Source organism: Desmodus rotundus, chromosome 10, assembly GCF_022682495.2.
Source record: "Desmodus rotundus isolate HL8 chromosome 10, HLdesRot8A.1, whole genome shotgun sequence".
NCBI classification, from domain to species: domain Eukaryota; kingdom Metazoa; phylum Chordata; class Mammalia; order Chiroptera; family Phyllostomidae; genus Desmodus; species Desmodus rotundus.
In genome coordinates this window covers 13,496,881-13,515,017 of record NC_071396.1, presented here as the reverse complement: position 1 = coordinate 13,515,017, position 18,137 = coordinate 13,496,881, and the positions used below count along the sequence as shown (strand labels likewise).

The 18,137-nt window shown below is 48.5% G+C and overlaps 2 protein-coding genes across 8 annotated transcripts in view; both read left to right on the top strand.

Moving 5' to 3' along the window:
• The window catches only part of EFCAB2 (EF-hand calcium binding domain 2), a 51,104-nt gene extending 45,781 nt beyond the window's left edge, over positions 1–5,323 (top strand). For all 7 annotated transcript variants that reach the window (XM_053912427.2, XM_053912429.2, XM_053912430.2 and 4 more), the window contains one exon: positions 3,435–5,323. In XM_053912427.2, the coding sequence (XP_053768402.1) occupies positions 3,435–3,550 (116 nt within the window). In that variant the 3' untranslated portion in view covers positions 3,551–5,323. The remainder of the gene's footprint in view (positions 1–3,434) is intronic.
• Positions 3,588–18,137, top strand: part of KIF26B (kinesin family member 26B) — a 397,293-nt gene continuing 382,743 nt past the window's right edge. Inside the window, exon 1 of the mRNA XM_053912426.1 lies at positions 3,588–3,675. Coding sequence (XP_053768401.1) covers positions 3,652–3,675 — 24 coding nt within the window. The 5' untranslated portion in view covers positions 3,588–3,651. The remainder of the gene's footprint in view (positions 3,676–18,137) is intronic.

Sequence of the window (18,137 nt, the reverse complement as noted above, 5' to 3'; positions counted from 1 at the left end):
AAATACGAATTCACACAAAAATTTCAGTTTTTCATGCTCACGGAACCATAGATATTTGCTTCGACCTTGAACTGTACTATACGCACGCACACAGACACGCACACTACTCATACGCCAAACTTGCCAATGCATTTCCTTTAGGAATTCTCTTCGCTTAGGCCGATGTGTGGATTTGTTTTTTCTGTCAGTAGCCTAATGGGCATTCCCTTGTCCGTTCTCATGTTGGTCATCTCCCCCTTCCCCCATACAAAGTTATTAGAGCTCATCTCCTTTGTTCAATTTACTGGTGCACAGACTGAATCCTGCATGATTCAGAGTTTCCGATCACATGGTACGGAATAAGAAGTGCAGGTAGTTTTGAGCGGGGAAGGCTAAGATGCGTCTACGCACACAGCTGGTGAGGCTGTTTTGACCTGAGCCAATGACAAGGACAAGGTTGGGTGTGAAGAGAGGGAGAGTGACAATGACCTGACAGTCACAGCTGCCACCCCCACTCTTGGGACATCGTTAAGCTTGCCTTAGGGACTAGCTTTGATGGAAATGTTAGGGCTTTCAAAGCATCAGCCTCTTAATCCTAACGATTGATTTAAGGGAAGTGAATCCTAGGTTATATCAGGCAACATAAATTTAGTTAAAGCGGCCCAGTGTCATTAGTATGGTGGACCTACTAAGTGCAGTGAGAGGTATGATACCAAAATCTGTTCCCTTTCTCAAGGATATTAAAGTCTCATTGGGGGAAATAAAAGTAACTTATAAAAACAATTCAAAAATATAAGACAATAGGAAAAAGTATCAACTTGGGAAGCTTGGTCTGGGAATATTTGAAGAGAAAATAGGTTTCTTAAGATGGTAGAATTTATGTGGGGGAGTTATCGAGAGTAGGGGTAAAATCTTATGCATGATAGCACCCCCACATGAAGTCTCAACAGATACTTGTTGAAGTAATGAGTGAGTGAGTAAATGAATGAGGAGTGGGTGAAGGGGCTGCTGAGAACAAGGCATAATACGAGCAAAGACTGGGAGATGAGGGCTTCTGGGGAACCTCTGAGAGACAGGGCCCAGAGGGGCTTGTTGGACCACAGTGGGCAATGATTTAGATAGAGTGACTGGGCGTAGATTTTGAGGCCTGGGCTCAGGAGTTTCGGCTTCTTCTTGTGGGCAGTGGAGAAGCGTGACAGGGTTTTGAGCAGATGAGTCGCACAGTGCAGGAGGGATTGTGGGGAGTTAATCTGGTGCCGGTAGATTTGTTGGGTGAGCAAGAAGGAGGTTCTACCAGGGACACCAGTTAGGAGGCTACTTCGGCATTTCGCCAGCGCCCCAATAAGGGCCTGATCTGGCAGTGGCAGCGGGAATGGAAAGAAGAGGTTGATGCAATAGACTGCCTACAGCGGGATCGGGGGTCGTGCTGAGTGCCCAGGACAAAGATGGGGTGGAGTCAAGAGTAACGAGGCTGTGACCTGCGTGAGGGGTTTATGTAATGCTACTGAGTGACGTAGGGAAGTCAGGAACAGACTGCGGTGGACACAGGGACAGTAAAAGTGTTCCCAGTGTCCACAGAACATCAGTCAGTTTGAGAGCAAGCATTCTAACCGCCCAGGAGCCCCTGTGATGAACCTAACAAGTCCCACTGGATCAGGCTCCTGCAAGATAGAAGTCCACATGTGTCCAGGCATGTGTACTGGGTCACCCAGTATTTGGCAGCCGGGAAGAGCTCAAAAACATTGAAGAAACACATGTTGCTGCTTATGTGCCAGGCAGTGTTCTAAGTACTATGCAAATAATGACACTTCTAATCCTCGTAGCAACCCTATGAGATAGGTAGTATTTTTATCATCACCGTTTATTAGACCGGGATACTGAGGCCCAGAGAGGTGAAGTGACTTGCCCAAGATCTTAAAGCTAATGAGACAGCTTAGCATCTGTACCCAGGCAGTTTGGCTCCCATGCTTGCACTTTGAGTCATCCAGCTGTCTTCCTCCCGTCCTTGCCCCAGGGGCCAGTGTGACCATCTCCTGTAACCCACCGTGAGCAGGCAGAGTGTGTCATCGATTCAGACCCCAATTCTGCCCCCACTGGCGGGCAGGCTGCGGGTTTCCTTGTGTGCTGGTGTCCTCCCTGAGTGGGGACAATAGTCTCTGCCCCTCGTGAGGCGGTGGGGAGATTAACTTGGTCACTGCCTATGAAGCACTCGGGTCCTGGCACACACTCATTCCCAACAAACTGCTTCCTAGTATTCCTGTAAGGGCTCCCCTGTGCCCATCCACGGTCATTGGTAGCATGTTGAGTATTTAACATCAGGTGTGAGAAAGATGCAGAATTTGTCTCTTTAGGCATTTCAGGTATTTTTTTTTTTTTAAGGACGTAAGCATGGTTTCCAAAGAGCTTAGCACATTCCCTTTGGTTGATAATACTGTCAACGGAATCCCCACTTGCATAACTCCTGGATTATCACCTGAATTCCAACTAGAAAGCATTGTTTGTAGAGGCAGGTGACCTAGGCTCTGGAGGTGGATAATCCTTAGGCCTTGGTAACTTACCTACTCGTATAAGACTCTTTACAGGTAAGGTGGCGATTTGGATATTTCTCTATTTCTGTTTAATATCAGGACAAAGTTCTGTCCCAAATGGTCAACACCCCTCCCAACAGTCTTCCTGAGTTTACTGCTCATTTTGGTAAAACCAGTGTCCAAATGGCCCTCGGCTGTTATCTGATCCAACTGCAGCCCACAGATTTCCTATCCAACTCTTAGTTCATTTGACAGCAACCCTGGGCCGGACTGGAACAAAGAGGGAGGGCTGTGCCGGGTGGTGATGAATGGCATGTGTCAGTGGGTTCAGCTGCCATCACTGCGCTGGCCAGACCCTGTTAGGGGATATTCAGAGATGTAATCGTTAGGGTTTCAAGTCGCTGCTATCTGCTCTTCAGCAATTTTACATAGCAACCGTTTAATCTTCTCTTCATACACAAACTAAATATAATGATGAGACTCTGTAAAACTGAGACTTTGGGTTGATTTTTTGGCAACCTCAATAGTTTTAATTTAAGTAAATAAACAACCATGGTGTGTGTTTATGGTGTCTTTGTGTCCTCTGCAGTTTTAGCTGCAGTGATCAATTCTGTGGGCTGCTTGGGCTACGATGTCTGAGAGTAAAACAGTCCCAGGTCTGCCAGCGGTGCAGCAGCGTGCCCTTTGAACCCTGGGACTGTCCCGGTGTGCTGGCCTGGGGACCAGGGAGTCCCAGGTCTGCCAGCGGTGCAGCAGTGTGCCCTTTGAACCCTGGGACTGTCCCGGTGTGCTGGCCTGGGGACCAGGGGAGGAACTGGTGACACGGCGGGGGCCCGTGGGGCCCCATGACAGTTCAGCTGGAGAGTGGAAAGAGAAAGAAAAGAATCGAAGATTGGAAATGACGAGTTTCCCCGCTTGTCCTCCCAGGTGAGCCCTTTTCTCAGGAGGAAATGGAGGAAATGCTGTCTGCTGCAATTCACCCAGAATCGAACGCCATTCATTACAAGGACTACGTCACAATGATGGTGGTAGATGAAAATTAAACACTCTGAAGACTGAGCTTCTAATGGAAAGAGTCATTTTGAAAATTGCTTGTCCTTGTTAATTTCACATTTTACCTTCCAGTTCCTACATATGCTAATTAATGCCTCATGACAACTATTTCAAGGTATTTTGTTCTTTAAAAGATGATCGTAACAATCTAAAACAAGTTTATTTGATATGTTTTGCCTTGTGGAATGACAAATTACTAATTATTTTAAAACTTTTCTTAATACATTTTAATATTATCCATGGATTTTTGTTAATTTACTATAATAAAACCTAGGTTACCCCCAAATTAATTAAGCTGACAAAATGAAAAATGACTAGAATGACCCCAGGCCTGGCATATAAGGGTCTTGGGAGGGGGCTGAATGACCACAGGTTGAAAACAAGTAGCAATGTGGTGAAAGCTTCTTTTTAGAACAACATCAGCCCTGGTCGGGTAGCTCAGTTGCTTAGAGCGTCATCCCAATATGCCAAGGTCGCAGGTTCCGTCCCTGGGCAGGGCACGTACAAGAAGCAACCCAGGAATACATGAGTAAGTGGAACTACAGATCGATGTTTCTCTCTCTCTCTCTGAAATCAATAAATAAAAAGTTAAAAGTATTATTTAAGACATAAAGAAGACAACATTAAACACTTCAATCTGAATGTGGAAGAGAGTTATTAAAATGAATATTAATAATCAATTCCTAGTGAGTGCCAGTTACAAATCTCATTGGAAATGATAATAACTTCGTGTAAACATTTAATTTGCTAGCTAAAGGAGTTGAGATAATCGACTCTAGAGAAAAGACGGCTGACTAGAAATTGGTGACGTGAAGAAGGGGCAGTTAGTTATCTTCTGATCTTTGGCATTCTGGTCTATTCAGAATACCTGTCATAAGAATGTTGTCCTGAGTACGGGTAAGGGTACTGAGAAACCTTAGGTCGTGCAGGAGGTACAGCTGTGAAAGAGCAGGATGAAGCTACCTGAGCGCAAGGAATCTCAGTGGAAAAAGGCGGGGATTACAGGCAACAGGGAAAATAAGGTGAAGGAAAAACAATCTTCTGAAATCTGTATATGCTTTTACAGACACACACACACACACAGGCATCTCTATTTAAAGACGTTTCACCACTACGTGTGTGTGTGCAGATAAACATTTAATGTTGCCTGTGATTCTGCCTCCGAGGCAGGTAGTTTGGCCCCCAAGAGAGGAGGCTGCTACCTGAGGCTCTTTGTTACCGTCCATCCATTCATGAAACCTTTACCGAGTGTTGCTGGATCATGAGTCACAACTAGAGTTGCAAGGGGAATCAGTCCCTAACTAACAGAAGTCACAGTTTAGTGAGGTCACAGTTCAGCCAGCCAGTCAGCAGCCAATTTGCAGAAGGGCACACGCAGGGCGCCGTAGACGTGCCTGAGAGGGGCGGCTGACTCAGCCTGGCAGGGAGCTTACTAGGAGACAGCGGAGTGCTGTGTGTAGGGAGGGCTTCCCAGAGCAGCTAACACCGGACTTGAAGACCAGCTACTTACTAAAGGGCTGCAGGACACAGGGCATTTCAGCGGGGGGCCAGCGAGCACCAAACGCCCAGAGGTGTCATGAAACATGGGGCGATCCGGGAATGGAAGGTAGTTCAGTTGTCTGGGGTCCAGGAGGTTTGAAGGATGTGGGAGAGAGGTGGAATAGGAAGTGCACCATTAAGGATGTTAGGTTAGGTATGCAGTTAAGGCTTTAGTGTTAGAGTAGGACTTTCTTCTGAAGATCGTAGAGAAAGAAAGATCATTTGTCAGTAGCACAAAAAAACAGTTGTGGAGAGTCAACACTAAAAGTAGGGAGACCTGGTGGCAGGCTCTTAGTTGGCAGGAGGAGGTGGATGGGAAAGGTCAGGCACGGGTCCCAGGTCTCTGGCTTGGACAGTGGGTGACCTATAGCACCGCTCACTCAGGTAAGGAATCCAAGAAGCCAGCCGGGGTTGGTAGGCAAAATGATGAGTCTGGCTGTGGACATGTTGGGATTGAGGACCGGTGAGACACTCTGGGGAGACATCCAATAACCGGGGATTAACAGGAGGGACATCTGGCTGGAGATGGGGGTTTGGGAGTTCTCGGTACTTAATGCCTTAAAGAAAAGAGGGTCAACTGAACCCCGGGGAAGATGACATTTAAGGGAGGGCAGAAGAGGAGCCCACAGAGACTGGGAAGGAGGAGCGTGAGAGCAGGGGACACAGGGGAGGAACCTCTGGGACACCAGGGTCGGCGAGGATCATGAGAAGGGGGCAGTAGCCAACCATGTGATGTCACAGACAGGTGAGGTCAGTTAAAGGTGGAAACAAAGTCCGTTTGTTTTAGCAGTGAAGAGTTCTGCAGGAGGAGACTCAGTGAAGTGGCTGGGTGCAGAGTTCGGTGGGGTGTGAGAAAGTAGGCCACAGAGGACAGGTGACGGCCATGGAGAGACGAGACATGGGCCAGAGAAAGAGCAGGTGGAGGGCGTTATTTTGGAAAGCAGGACATACGTGAGCACGTTTCTATCAAAGGGCCGAGGATCAGCAGAGATGCCGAGCACCCTCAGGAGGTGGCAGCGGCCAGCTTCCAGAGCCGAAAAGGGATGGGCTTTGGGGAAAGTCGGAGTGGTGGGCCAACTTCTGAAGTCCCTACCTAGTGCATATCAGTTCTGTGGCTGATCCCTTCCCCTTCTTTCATCTAGTCCTCCCTCCCCTCCGACAGCTGTCAGTCTAGTCCACGCATCCGTGTCTCTGTCTCTATTTCGTTAGTTCACTTTGTTCTTCAGATGCCACATACAAGTGAGATCATATGGTATTTGTATTTCTTTGATTGGCTTATTTCACTTAGTATAGTAATCTCCAGGTCTATCCATGCTGTTGCAAAAGGTAAGATTTCCTTCTTTTTTACAGCTCAGTAGTGTTCCACTGTGTAAATGCACCACAGCCTCTTTATCCTCTCATCTACTGTTGGGCACTCGGCTGTTTCCAGATCTCAGCTACCGTAAATAATGCTGCTGTGGACATACGGCTGCGTATCCTCTTGACTTGGTGTAGTAGGTTACAGAGCTTGAGGAGAAAGGAAAAAGTTGGAAATATCTCTTGTGGGAAATGGGAGAAAGAGGCCATGTAAAGATGTTAAAGAAATCCTGCGGGATTTCGTTCAGTCACCAGATCAGGAGCAAAAGTGGTGGATTGTGGCATTGATTCAGGGTTAAGGTTTTACTGTCTGGTGCGATGGGAGGGACCAAGGTCAAGGGAGTCAAGGAATCCACGAGAAAGCAGTTGTAATGGTGGTGTGTGGAGTCCAGGGACTGGGGACAGATATAGGGAGGAGTGGGCTAACAGACAGAGAAAGGGGACGACAGCCTCTGTACCTCTGAAAGGGCGACAGCTTGGGTGGCAGGAGCAGGGGTGGGGTCCTGCTTGAAATTTGACTTCACTGTGTTCTTGGAAATGCTCTTTTATTCTCCTATGTCACTGCTGTGAACAGCGAGGGCAGCTAACAGCTGGGGGCCGTCCGCTCCGTGCCCGACTAGCTCTAAGCGCCTGGCATGGATTCGCTCACTAACCCTGACCACCTCCCAGAGACGTGGGGCCGTTTTGCCCGGCGTCTCACAGAGCTGCTGACAAGGAAGTCCCTCAGCTGTTAGGGGGCGTGCCTGTCAGCTTTTTCTACGTCATGGGTGATGACAAACAACCCCCAAGTCTCAGTGGCTTCCCACAAAGTTGTTTTTTGGTCATGTTTTATGTCACCTGGGGTCAGCTGGGCCTCATGTGTCTTTATTCAACTCACCCACTTCATGAGTGGAGTGACACAGGTCCCGGTTTACCCAGGGGAGTCCCAGCCTACATTTGTTGCTTGTGGTCCCAGCATAATTAATGGATCTCCCTTTAGGAGTGTCTCCGTTTAGATGATTAATGTGTGGTTGTTTCATTAAACAACTCTGAATAAAAAGGATGGTGAAGAATCATCACTTGTGGAAGGTTTTATGCAAAGTGACCGCATGAGTGCAGCAACGGGAGGCATCGCTTCCTTCACTAGTTCCCTAAGGTTGTGCCAGGGTCAACCCTGAGTGGAGGACTGATGTGCCGCTCACTCCCCGGGTGCTTGAGCTCACCCAGAGGAGAGCACGATCCATGTGCCTCCAGGCCTGGGGCGGAGCAGGATGAGGAAGGGGGTGTGGTTGACCGTCAGCGTTAACAGACGGGCTGTTTACCACAGGCGGCAAGGAGGGTGGCGGAGACATGACATAGCCTTGACAGTGGAAGTACACCCAGGGGCACATCATCGGGCGGCGGCAGCCAGCACCGACACGTAGCGTTAAAGCGTGTGCTGGTGCCTAATGTGCGAACCCAGGCCTGGACTTGTTTGGAGTACAAGACAGCTTGGAGCTACTTTCTGCAAGCCCGTTACCCCGCATAACCCTAGTTCTGCCAAGGAATTGTCCCAGTCTCTCTGTGATCAAATGGTGACATCATGTTCTTACTAGGAGAGGCTCTCATGAGGGAAGGATGCCTCAGGATTGGGTACCCCCAAGTCTCACCTTCTAGAATTCTTTCAAAAGTTCTGACTGATGTCAAACTTCACACCCTAGCTCAAGGAAGTTCTTCCTCTTTAGTAGTCGCAAGAGTTAGTTTTGTGGAATACGATTCATTTTTTATCTTTAGCACAAATTTGTTGGTTTTTTAAAAAAGCCATCAAAGTACAACACAGGTGTCCCACAGAAATCTCATTTTACCTCCCAGGTGCAGAGTATATGTAGCATATTTGCAAAGAGAATCGTCTGTATGCTCAGTCCATTTCAGTTCATATCTTGCCCCATTCCCTCACCTATTTAGCTCTCAAGTTCTGATTAAATCACAGTGGCGCCTTCCTGGCAAGAGGATTGCTTAGTCTCTTGTGCAGAAAGTTCTCTTCTCCTTGGGGCTCCAGCTTCTGCAGAGCCAGCCTGGTGGAAAGACAGCTGGTCCACACACCTCTGGGTTGGGGAAGCCGCGTGACTCCAGGCCTGGAGCGCAGGCCCAGAAGCCAGGAGATCCTCGCCCCATCCCTGCTTTGCCTGTGAGTCACTCTGGGTCAGGCGCTTCCCTCCTTGCTCCTCTCTCTGGCCCAACTTTAGTCCTCCTCCCCCCTTCCAGAAGCAGTGCAGATTTAGTCCCCTTTGCATGCGCCAGATGTCCAAGGACCAAACGCTCAGGGACAAAGAACGTGCGAGAGGGCAGGCTGGTGGAGTCGTTCCCCGGCAGGACTGTCTTCTGGGGAATGGAATGCGGTGAGGCCTTTCTCTCCTTCCTTCCTGCTTTCCTTCCTTTCCCTCTGGGTAACAGCTGCCAGATGAGAGTCCTGTGTTTATACAGCCAGTTCCTTGTAGAAGGTCAGCGTCACCGCGTTGCCCCTTCTGGGCAGCTTACATCAGCAGAGAGCCTCGGGTCACTCAGGCCCCACTGCTAGCTGGGCATGGTGCCTGGCTCCCGGGCCTGCCCGTTTCTGCAGCACGTGTACCAATCACCTGCTTCGGAAGCACCTGGGCAGGGGTGCTTGCTAAAATTCCAGATTCCAGGCCCTAGAGCAATCCCCAGAACCCACACTTTTAACAGTCATCCTTGGGGGAGTCTTATGCACACCACCATGTAAGAGCCGCTGTCTGCGTCAGTGTTATGTGGGGGCAGTGCGGGATTTGGAGCTGGGCTCTGCCACTTATGGGCAGGTGACCGGCGCGGAATGAAATAATGCCGAGTCTCTGCGGCCTCATTTGTCAGGTGGAAAGAACACCTCCCCTCACAGGGCTGGTGTGGAAACTAAACAAGATGATAAAAGTGAAAATTCTTTCACACAAGTGATTATTTATAGGAAACCAGCTAGGTAAGGAGGGAGGAAGAAGGGAGAGGTGAGGAGGAGGGAAAAGGGGCTGGGGAGAGGGAGGAGGGGACAGACAGAGACAGACAAGACTCGCTGTCTGGGCATGGGCAGTCAGAGGGAGGCGGAGTAGGTAGGCAAAGGTTTAATTAATCTTTGGAATGAGGGTGGTGAGCCACCTGGGGCTCTGGTGGAGAGGTACGAGATTTGCTCTTGTGGTGCTATTAATTATGAACTGTAAAGTCTATTTCTAGAGAGTGAGATTAGGAGGTGCTTGTGTTTTGTAAGAAATTGTGGTAAAACACGTAGCATAAAGTTTTTCATGTTAGCCGTTTTCAAATGCCGTTCCCACTGAACCAGTCCCCTTCCCCCCTGCCCCCTGCTCCTGGTAACCACCTTTCTGCCTTCTGCCCTTATGAGATGACTGCTCTAGGTGGCTCATGTGCGGGGACGCATGCAGTGATCGGCTTGTTTCCCTGGGTGTAGTGTCTTCAAGGTTCGCCCGTCCTGTGGCCTGCGGCAGGACTTCCTCCCTTGCAAAGGCTGAGTAACATTCCACTGCTGTTTGGGCCACATTTTGTGTATTCATCCATCCATTTGATTTGCGTGTACCTCTTGGCTATTGTGAATAATGCTACTGTGAACATGAGTGTGCAAATATGTCTTTCAGACCCTGCTTTTGGATGTACACCTGGCAATGGGATTGCTGCATCTTTCTTCTTCCTCCCCTCCTCCTCCTCCCCCTCCCCTCCCCTCCTCCCTCCTCTTTCTTCTTCTTCCTTTTAATTGCTATCAGTTCATAGTGTTTTAAGAGCAGCATGAATTATTCACCTTAGCCACTGGGGGAAAAAACCCTCTTATTGATTTGAGGAAATTGTGTTTTTAAAAATCATTATTATTATTTAGTTTTGAAATTCGCAAAGTTGAAGTTTTCAGGCACTCTAGCTACTCAGAGAGGAGGTAGGTAGACTAGCGCGTTCTGAAACCCAGGACGCAGTTTTACGTGAGCAGCTCTGCAAAGTGCCGGGTGTCTCGGTAGTTCCTCCGGGAGTCTCCAACTCTGCAGTGAGAAATCTTGAACAAGGCTTCCAGCCGTTTATCACCGAGCTTATGGAATTTATTAAAGTATGGTAAATATAAAGTATATTTATACTTTATAAAGTATAAATTTATAAGGTATTAAAGTATTGCCTGACTTTTAGAACAGCTTAAAAGGTGTCGAGGCTTGTTTCTGTGTTCTGAATGCTTGGTTTCTAAAGGGCTTGCTGGCTGCATTGGCTGCACCCCTAGCCTTGTTACCAGCTCCAGGCATGGTGTTCGCTTAGGCAAAGTGCCTTGCTCGTGCTAGGAAAGGTAAAGCTAGTGTTCTTGGTAACTCACACCATTTTTTCGTTACTTCGCATCAACTCGTGTCCGACTGCCGTCGTTTTTACCTTGTACCGTGGCCGACAAAGAGCTCGGGGAGTGGAGTGGTTGGCTCCGCCGTTGTCCTGGCTCTCACGTCTGCTCAGAGTATTAGCATTATCTTCGAGTTACTGTGTGGGAAGTTTTAAAGCCCCTTATCTGGTTATGAGGACTAGCTTCCTTAAAACTAGATGGCGTCTGTGGGGCCCCTCCACTTAACAGGGCACCCGTCAGTTTAGTGACGACACCGAGCAAGGTGAGAGTGTGCGTGGGAGTGAAGGCACCTGCGCGCTGCCCTTGGGACACCTGCCTGCCCTCCTGACTCGTGGCTGGCCGACACCTGCGTCCAGTGACTGTGTCAGTGTCCACCCGTGTTGCTATTGGCAAGAGCCGAGGCTAACTTTGCCAACAACACATGCATTAAAATAGAAAGTTTAATTTTCTTCCTGTGCCTTAATGAATTATCTCACATTCAAGATGACAGGTTTAGAGAATCTGCAGAGGAAAGGGCCTTTTGGGAAAACAATGTAAAATGTAAAATATTACAAAAAGTAATTACAGTATTTTTAAAGCAATATATAGCCATAAGGCAAATTGGAAAACACCAGTAAGCAAAAAAGAAGAGAAAACCCATGAATATGTATCTTTATATAACTTTAAAATATCGCTGTGGAATTGACTGATTGGGGGTCTCAACTGTAAGGACAGAGACAAGCCTGCTTAACAGAAGCGAAAGGGGGTGCACTGGAGGTGACTTGGCTGAGGAAGGGGTGCTCACAGAGCCCACGGGAGCCAGGGGCCAGGCTCTGGGCAGACAGGAGCCAAGCAGGCTTCTGGGGGCAAAGAGGGAGGAAGCAAGACGGCAACCATCTCGTAACTGGCACAACCTGCCAAGGGCCACTGGCTGCCGCTGCGGGTGGCTTTGCACGGGCTTGGTCGGAGTCCTGGGTTTGAGAGAGACAGCCCGGGGGCCGAGGAGGGCGCTGCTCCTAGGCATCCTCGTGGAAGGCGGGAATTGTCCTAGGGCGCCTCCAACCACCAGCTATATCCCCCCGGGATGGGAACACACTCCAGCGAGAAGGCAGGGTGCTGCTGGGGAGGAGAAGGACGTAGACACGCGTCCGTTACAGGTTCACGCTCTATGTGCCAGCATGTAATCTGCACTTGACGCCACCCTGCACCATCTTCCCATGTTGGTGTGTATTCACCTGGCATACAAATCTTTATCACTGGACAATATCTAATTGGTTGGGAGGGACCTTCATTTGTTTGCCTAGTTCCTTATTTCTGGTCCTTCACATAATTTTCAGTTTTTCTCTATTTTCATAAATCGTTCTGAACATCCAGGTAGTTAAGTCTTAATATAATTTTTTGGTTAGAATGCATTCTTAGAAGTGGAAATATCGGGCCACCTTTGAAGAGCTAGGGACCTATTTTGAAGCCTGTTCTGAATCATGTTTCTTCAGGCTGTCCCAGAGAAAGTCATTCCCATAACCCAAACCCGCATCAGTATTTTTTTTTATTTTATTTTTCCAGTTTGATAGACAAAACAGGGTATCTCACTGATTCTTTAAAGTTTGTGTCCCTTGGACTACTCGAGCTCTGTGAAGGCCCGTGACAGCGCATCCCGGGGTTTGGGGGGGATCAGCTCCAGGAGGCCCTGCATCTGAGTTGGCCAGATTGTTTCCCGCCACACAGAGGCAAGGCGCCGCTCTGGATGCAGTGGAGTGGAGCCCGCCAAGCACAATGGTGCAGGCAGAATGTGAGTTCAGGAGGTGGACTGCCCTTCTGAGCGGTTGTCACTTGCAGGAGGTGATGAGTGAGACAGCCACCGTCACATGGCAGAGTTAACAGGAACACGGGCAAAGTGCCAGGGGTCAGAGCAGCCAGCGGGCACCTCTGCCTGCGGGATTGCCAGCACTTCACGGGAGTGGCAGGATCACACAGTGGGTTTTGTGCTCATAGGTTCCCGGGACTGGGTGGGAGAGAATGTTCCAGAATGAGATGGTGTGAGGTTCATGCTAGAACAGTTTTCTCTGTACCATGGCTTCTGGGGAAGAACGCACCTGCTTTCGGGTGCCAGCGTGCCAGGCGCGGGACGCCCGACCTGGGAAAAGTCAGTAGCTGCGTCTGTATTTCTGTTGCCGGGCTGTACGGTGGCAGGAATCACGTCTACCTCGTGGGTCACTTCGAGCAGGAAGAGCTACCTGCCCAGGACATAAGCGGTACCTGTCACTAGGAAGTGCTCAACATATAGCAAAGTGATGAGTATAAATATTTACGAAGTAAATCTTTTAAAATTATGTAATGGGTGCCGATCCTTGTAGTGTTTCTGGGGACGAGGAAGCTGTTTTCTTACACTCGTGACCTCAGGGGTCTCACTGACAGGGATATGCAGTTGCTCCAGCAGGCAAACCAAGGTCCCTGCCCTGTGGAACTAAAGTCCGGTTGGGGAGCCAGGCACTAAACCAATAGACGTGTAGGTGTCACAAAGGGGTATGCACAGTGAGGAAGAGCAAAGCAAGATAAGGGGCGAGAGTGAGGAGACTGTTCTAGCTGGAGTGAAATGGGATGTCCTGTCCATGGAGGTGGTGCTTGAACAGTGACCTGAAGAAAATGAGGGAGTGTCGGGGAGGAGCGTTTCCTGCAGAGGGGACGACATCAGGGGCTCTGGTTCGGCAGCCTGGAGGGACAGCAAGGAGGCCGCTGAGGCCGTGGTGGCTTAAGCGAACAGAGAGAGGCGGGAGCTAGGGGTGGAGAGGTAGGCCGGACCCAGAATGTGAATGAAGGCAGATATGGGGAGAAGTGGTTGGATTTGGGATCCGTTTGGAAGGCAGAACCAAAAGGATTTCCTGGTGGATTAGACATGAGTGGAGAAAAAGAGACGCCAAGGAAGACCACAAGGTTTAGTTAAGGTTCAGGGATGTAGATGGAGTGTGGTGGGGGACAGGCTAACGGTGAGGAGCCAATTACATACTCGGGTTGGTTGTCCCAGCCCAGAGCCCAAGGGGGGATGGGGTTGGACGACTCAGTGTATAGGTGATGGTTGAAGCAAGCCGTCGCCTGAGGAGGGGCTTGGGGTAGGGAAGGGAAGCGCTCTGGGGACTGTCGCTGGGCCAATCCAAGTGTCAAGACGGGGAAGAGGAGAACGGTCAGTGAAAGAGAGAGAGGAAATGTAATACGGGGTGATCCCAGGGCCTGCTGTGTCCCCACCCACCAGGACCATGGAGCACCTCACCCAGGTCTTTTCCACCCTCCCTCAGGTTTCCTGAGACGACTTGGACTCACCTAGATTAGAAGATCCTGCGTGTGTTTGTGTCCAACTCAATCACAGCTCTGCGTTTCTTCCTTGGTTGTGACATCTAGGAACATCCCCCCTCTTATCCCATTCTCAGGGGACTACCACGATCCCGCGATTTCCCAATTTCTCTTGAACTCTCGTGATCTCGGGTCTGGACCACCGTTCTTATCTGAGTGGAAGGGGGTTGAGGCAGGGCCTGCTTAGTACGGTTTCTGGCTACATGAGAAATTAAAGGGGCTAGATCTGGGCGGCCAGTGCGGTGGCTCCCAAAGGAAGCCGCCAGCAAACGGCAGTCTTGCTTTACTTCTTGCCCTCTTTCCTCCACCCTCCCCTTACTGGATTATTTCAGATCGGATTCCAGACATCACCTCCTTTTACCTGCGAGGACTTCGATATTTATTATCTATAACAGATAAGGGCCCCCTCCCCTCTTTTTTCTATACAACCATGAAATCTCTGTCGTAACTAAAACAAAATTAACGATTCTTTAATATCATCTTGTATGTGATCATTGTTCAAATTTCCAGTGTTTCATAAATGTCTTTTTACTATTGGTTTATTCCAGTCAGGGTCCAAACAAGGTCCCCACATCACATTTGGTTCACATGTCTTTAAACCTTTTCTTCTTGCCATTTATTTGTTGAAAAGCTTGGTCATTGTTTCTATAGAATTTTCCACAGTTTGGATTTTTCCGATTGCATTTCTGTGGTGTGACTTGATGTGTTCCTCTATCCCTGTATTTCCTGTAGCCCAATTTTCAAATCTGGAGGTTTGATCACATTCAAGGGCAGGTTTGGTTTTGCATGTTTGCGAGTCACCTTCTCTGGAGGTGGCACATTTTCGTTGCCCAGATCCGATTGCTGTCAGGCTGGCCCAGCCAACAGAAAGCCCCCCATCAGCTTTTCCCTGTACTTGCCTATAAACATTGTTTTTATCGGGAGTTGCAAGATGGCAATTTAAAAAAATTCTATCATTTCTTCTGTATCTCTGTGCTGGAATTCCCTTATTAAGGATAATTTTCCTACATGGGCTACTTCATTTCTTTGAAATGCAGTGTGTATGGCAGTTTGCTTGGTTCTTCTCTTTAATTAAAAAAAAATGCTTCTTGATTTTTTTCTAGAAACGTGCATGTTGTTTTTATAATGTCATGTGTTACAGGTGGGGTTTAAAAGGCCTGCGCCCTTCTTGGAAGTACAAGCCCGCCCCGGGCCTGTGTGCCCGTCAGAGCTGACCCGGGTGACGTTCTCCTTCCCTTACTGTTCCCTGGTGATTTACAGCATTTGCTTTGGCAGTCACATGGCTGTTTTCGTCCCGGCGAGCCTGTCTTTTTCTTCATGGGGGCAAGAGTGAAGTGTTTGGATTTGACTCAATTAAGCTGTTGCAAATTGATAAAAACAGATTTCAAATATCATAAGGTTATAAGGAAAAAGGTGATTTAGAGTAACTAGTTATGTACATGATAATAATAGAGCAAGAATTTATAATAATTCTGAATATAATTCTTCCCTAAATAAACACATTAAATAAACAATAAACACACACACATGTATTTTAGTTTATTTTGATATTTAATATATTTAAATTATTTATTTAAAATAAGAAAACCACTCGCACAACTTAGATTTGCAACTTGTTATTTCTGTGTTTCTTCTGTTTTAAATTTGGTCATTCTACAACACTCTTTGGTTACCACTGAATTTGGAGTTGTAAGCCAGGGAGAAACTTAATTAATTTCTACAATAATTAGGGTTAACCAGAAAACTTCAAAATTACCTTAATCTAGGAATTAGGAATTCATATGACATAGGAAATAGAACTATTTCCAAACAGTTGTAACTTAACTCTAAAGAGAAGTTGCACCTCTGAGTCCCTGAAGGACATTATCCAAGTACGTGGCTGACATCAAGGGCTCGGGGGTCCAGGGAGCGAAGGTTCAGTGGGCAGCACCAGCGCTGACTGCCGCGTGAAGTACAAAGCGTGGGCCGAAAGGTGGATGCCAGGCACCATGAGCAAGGGTGGAAAACCACACTGAGAGGAGAGGAAGGTGATCAGGGAGTTAGTTGTTCCACTGCTGGCTGCGGAAGCCCTGAAACCTACAGGCTGCCATGGGGCAGGGGTGGGGGGGAGGTGTGGCCAGCAGAGGGGGCAGTTTTGGTTTTCTGTGCTTGCATGTGCCAAAGTGGAGCTGGAGCCAGGAGTCAAGGTGTGGAAAAAGACGTGTGTGCACGTCCAGCTAGCAGACCTTCCCGTGCTCAGTGGGGGTCAGGCTGTTCCCTGGCCCAGCACTCTGAGACCTAACGCTGCCCGCATCACCGCCCTCCTTTAATGAAAGTGAAATGAATGGCCGAGCCAAACAAACCTTCACAACTCTTCTGCAAATTCTTACCCCGCCCCTGGGAGGGAGGCTGTTTCAGGGAGGGATAGCATGTGTACAAAAGCTCCTGAGCCAGCGAGTCGCGATGCCTCGTCCAGCAGGCGCAGGTGTCCCCGTGAGACGCCCTCGGTGGGGCGGGGTGTGAGAGGAAAGGGCCTGGGGTTCTTGTTGCCATTTGGTACCACAACTATAAACTCTTTCTATTTTCTGAAGCTTTTAGCCACCTTGAGTATCTGGCTAAAACCTTTCTTTGTCTTAAACTATAGATACCAATATTGATGTTGTCAAAGTAGCATAAAAGCTGGTTTTGTAGAAATATTTTATCAACTGAACACACGGGTGAACTGTATACTAGAATCCTGGCTCTTTTAGCCCTTGACTGTGGGCTGTGCAGTACGGAGTATTTTGTTTTTATCTCCCTTCTTGTGGCCAATGCGTATAAAGCCAGGGATGGTTTTCTCTGACACCCAGAAACAGCCTGTTAGCCGGCAAAGAAGAAAGACTGCTGTTTTCTTCATTCTTTTCGCCAATACTGAGATGCTCTCAGAGATATCCGGCGTTAAGCAATTTGCATTCAGCTTGTTGTTCCTGAATCTGGCTCCCTTCTACTGGGAAATGGTGACAGCGGACCAGAGCAGATCCACTTAGCTTTAAATATGCCTCAGAGGGGGGAGGGTGACTGCCAGGCCTGTTACGGTGCAGGAGGGTCACCCAAGTTTGGGTCACTGTGACACCACGGGATGGGCCTGCCCTGCTCGGTGTTTATGTTGTTATATCAGCAGCTGACAGATCTCAGAGTCACAAATGTCCAAGGTCTGCTGGGAGAAGGAGACGAGAGGGGAGTTAGAGTGAACCACGGCCCCGCTCATGCATGTCTGAGATTCACGCTGCAGACCAGTCTCTTCCAGGAAGCCAGCAGATACTCTTGAAGGAAAGGAAAGGGGCCGAGAACAATCCATGGGCAGGTGGGCTGGGCCGTGCAGGTGCAGAAGCCAGGCAAGGTGGTGAGATTTCCTGAATGCCCTTGAAGTTCACTTTGCAGCTTCCTCTGGAGACCTGGAAGATCACCTCCTAGGGCTTTTAGGAACTAAAGAGAACCCCCTGGCTGGCAGGTGCTACATGCTATGAAATAATGCTGATAGTTGGCGAGTGCTCTGATTTCCAGTGGACACTATATATAGAGAGAATTGTTTCTGTGTGGGGAGAGCCGGTGAGCTCTCAGCTGGGGAGGGGCGTGGTTGGCTCACGAAGCTGGGCCAGGTGGTGGTGCATGGTGTTCTCTGCCTGCTGATGGCTCTGGGGTGTTGGCAGAGCTCAGCGCCTGCCTCTGGCTATTTTGTGGGGGTGGGAGATTTCCACTTTGCTAGAACCATGAATATTCCAGTGACCTCTTAGTCACAAGAATAGAAATTACGGGTAGGAGTACAGTTTATTACAGTGTAAGTGAAATAATAGTACCCTCCATCCCTTAATCATGTGGAATAGCCCAGTGGACGCCTGAAACCACACGTAGTATTAAACCCCATATATACTGTGATTTTTTCTAGACGTACATACCTGTGATCAAGTTTAATTTATAAATTCCGCACAGTGAGAAGTTAACAACAACAATACTGAAATAAAATGATTGTAACAATATACCGTGACAAAAGTTATGTGAAT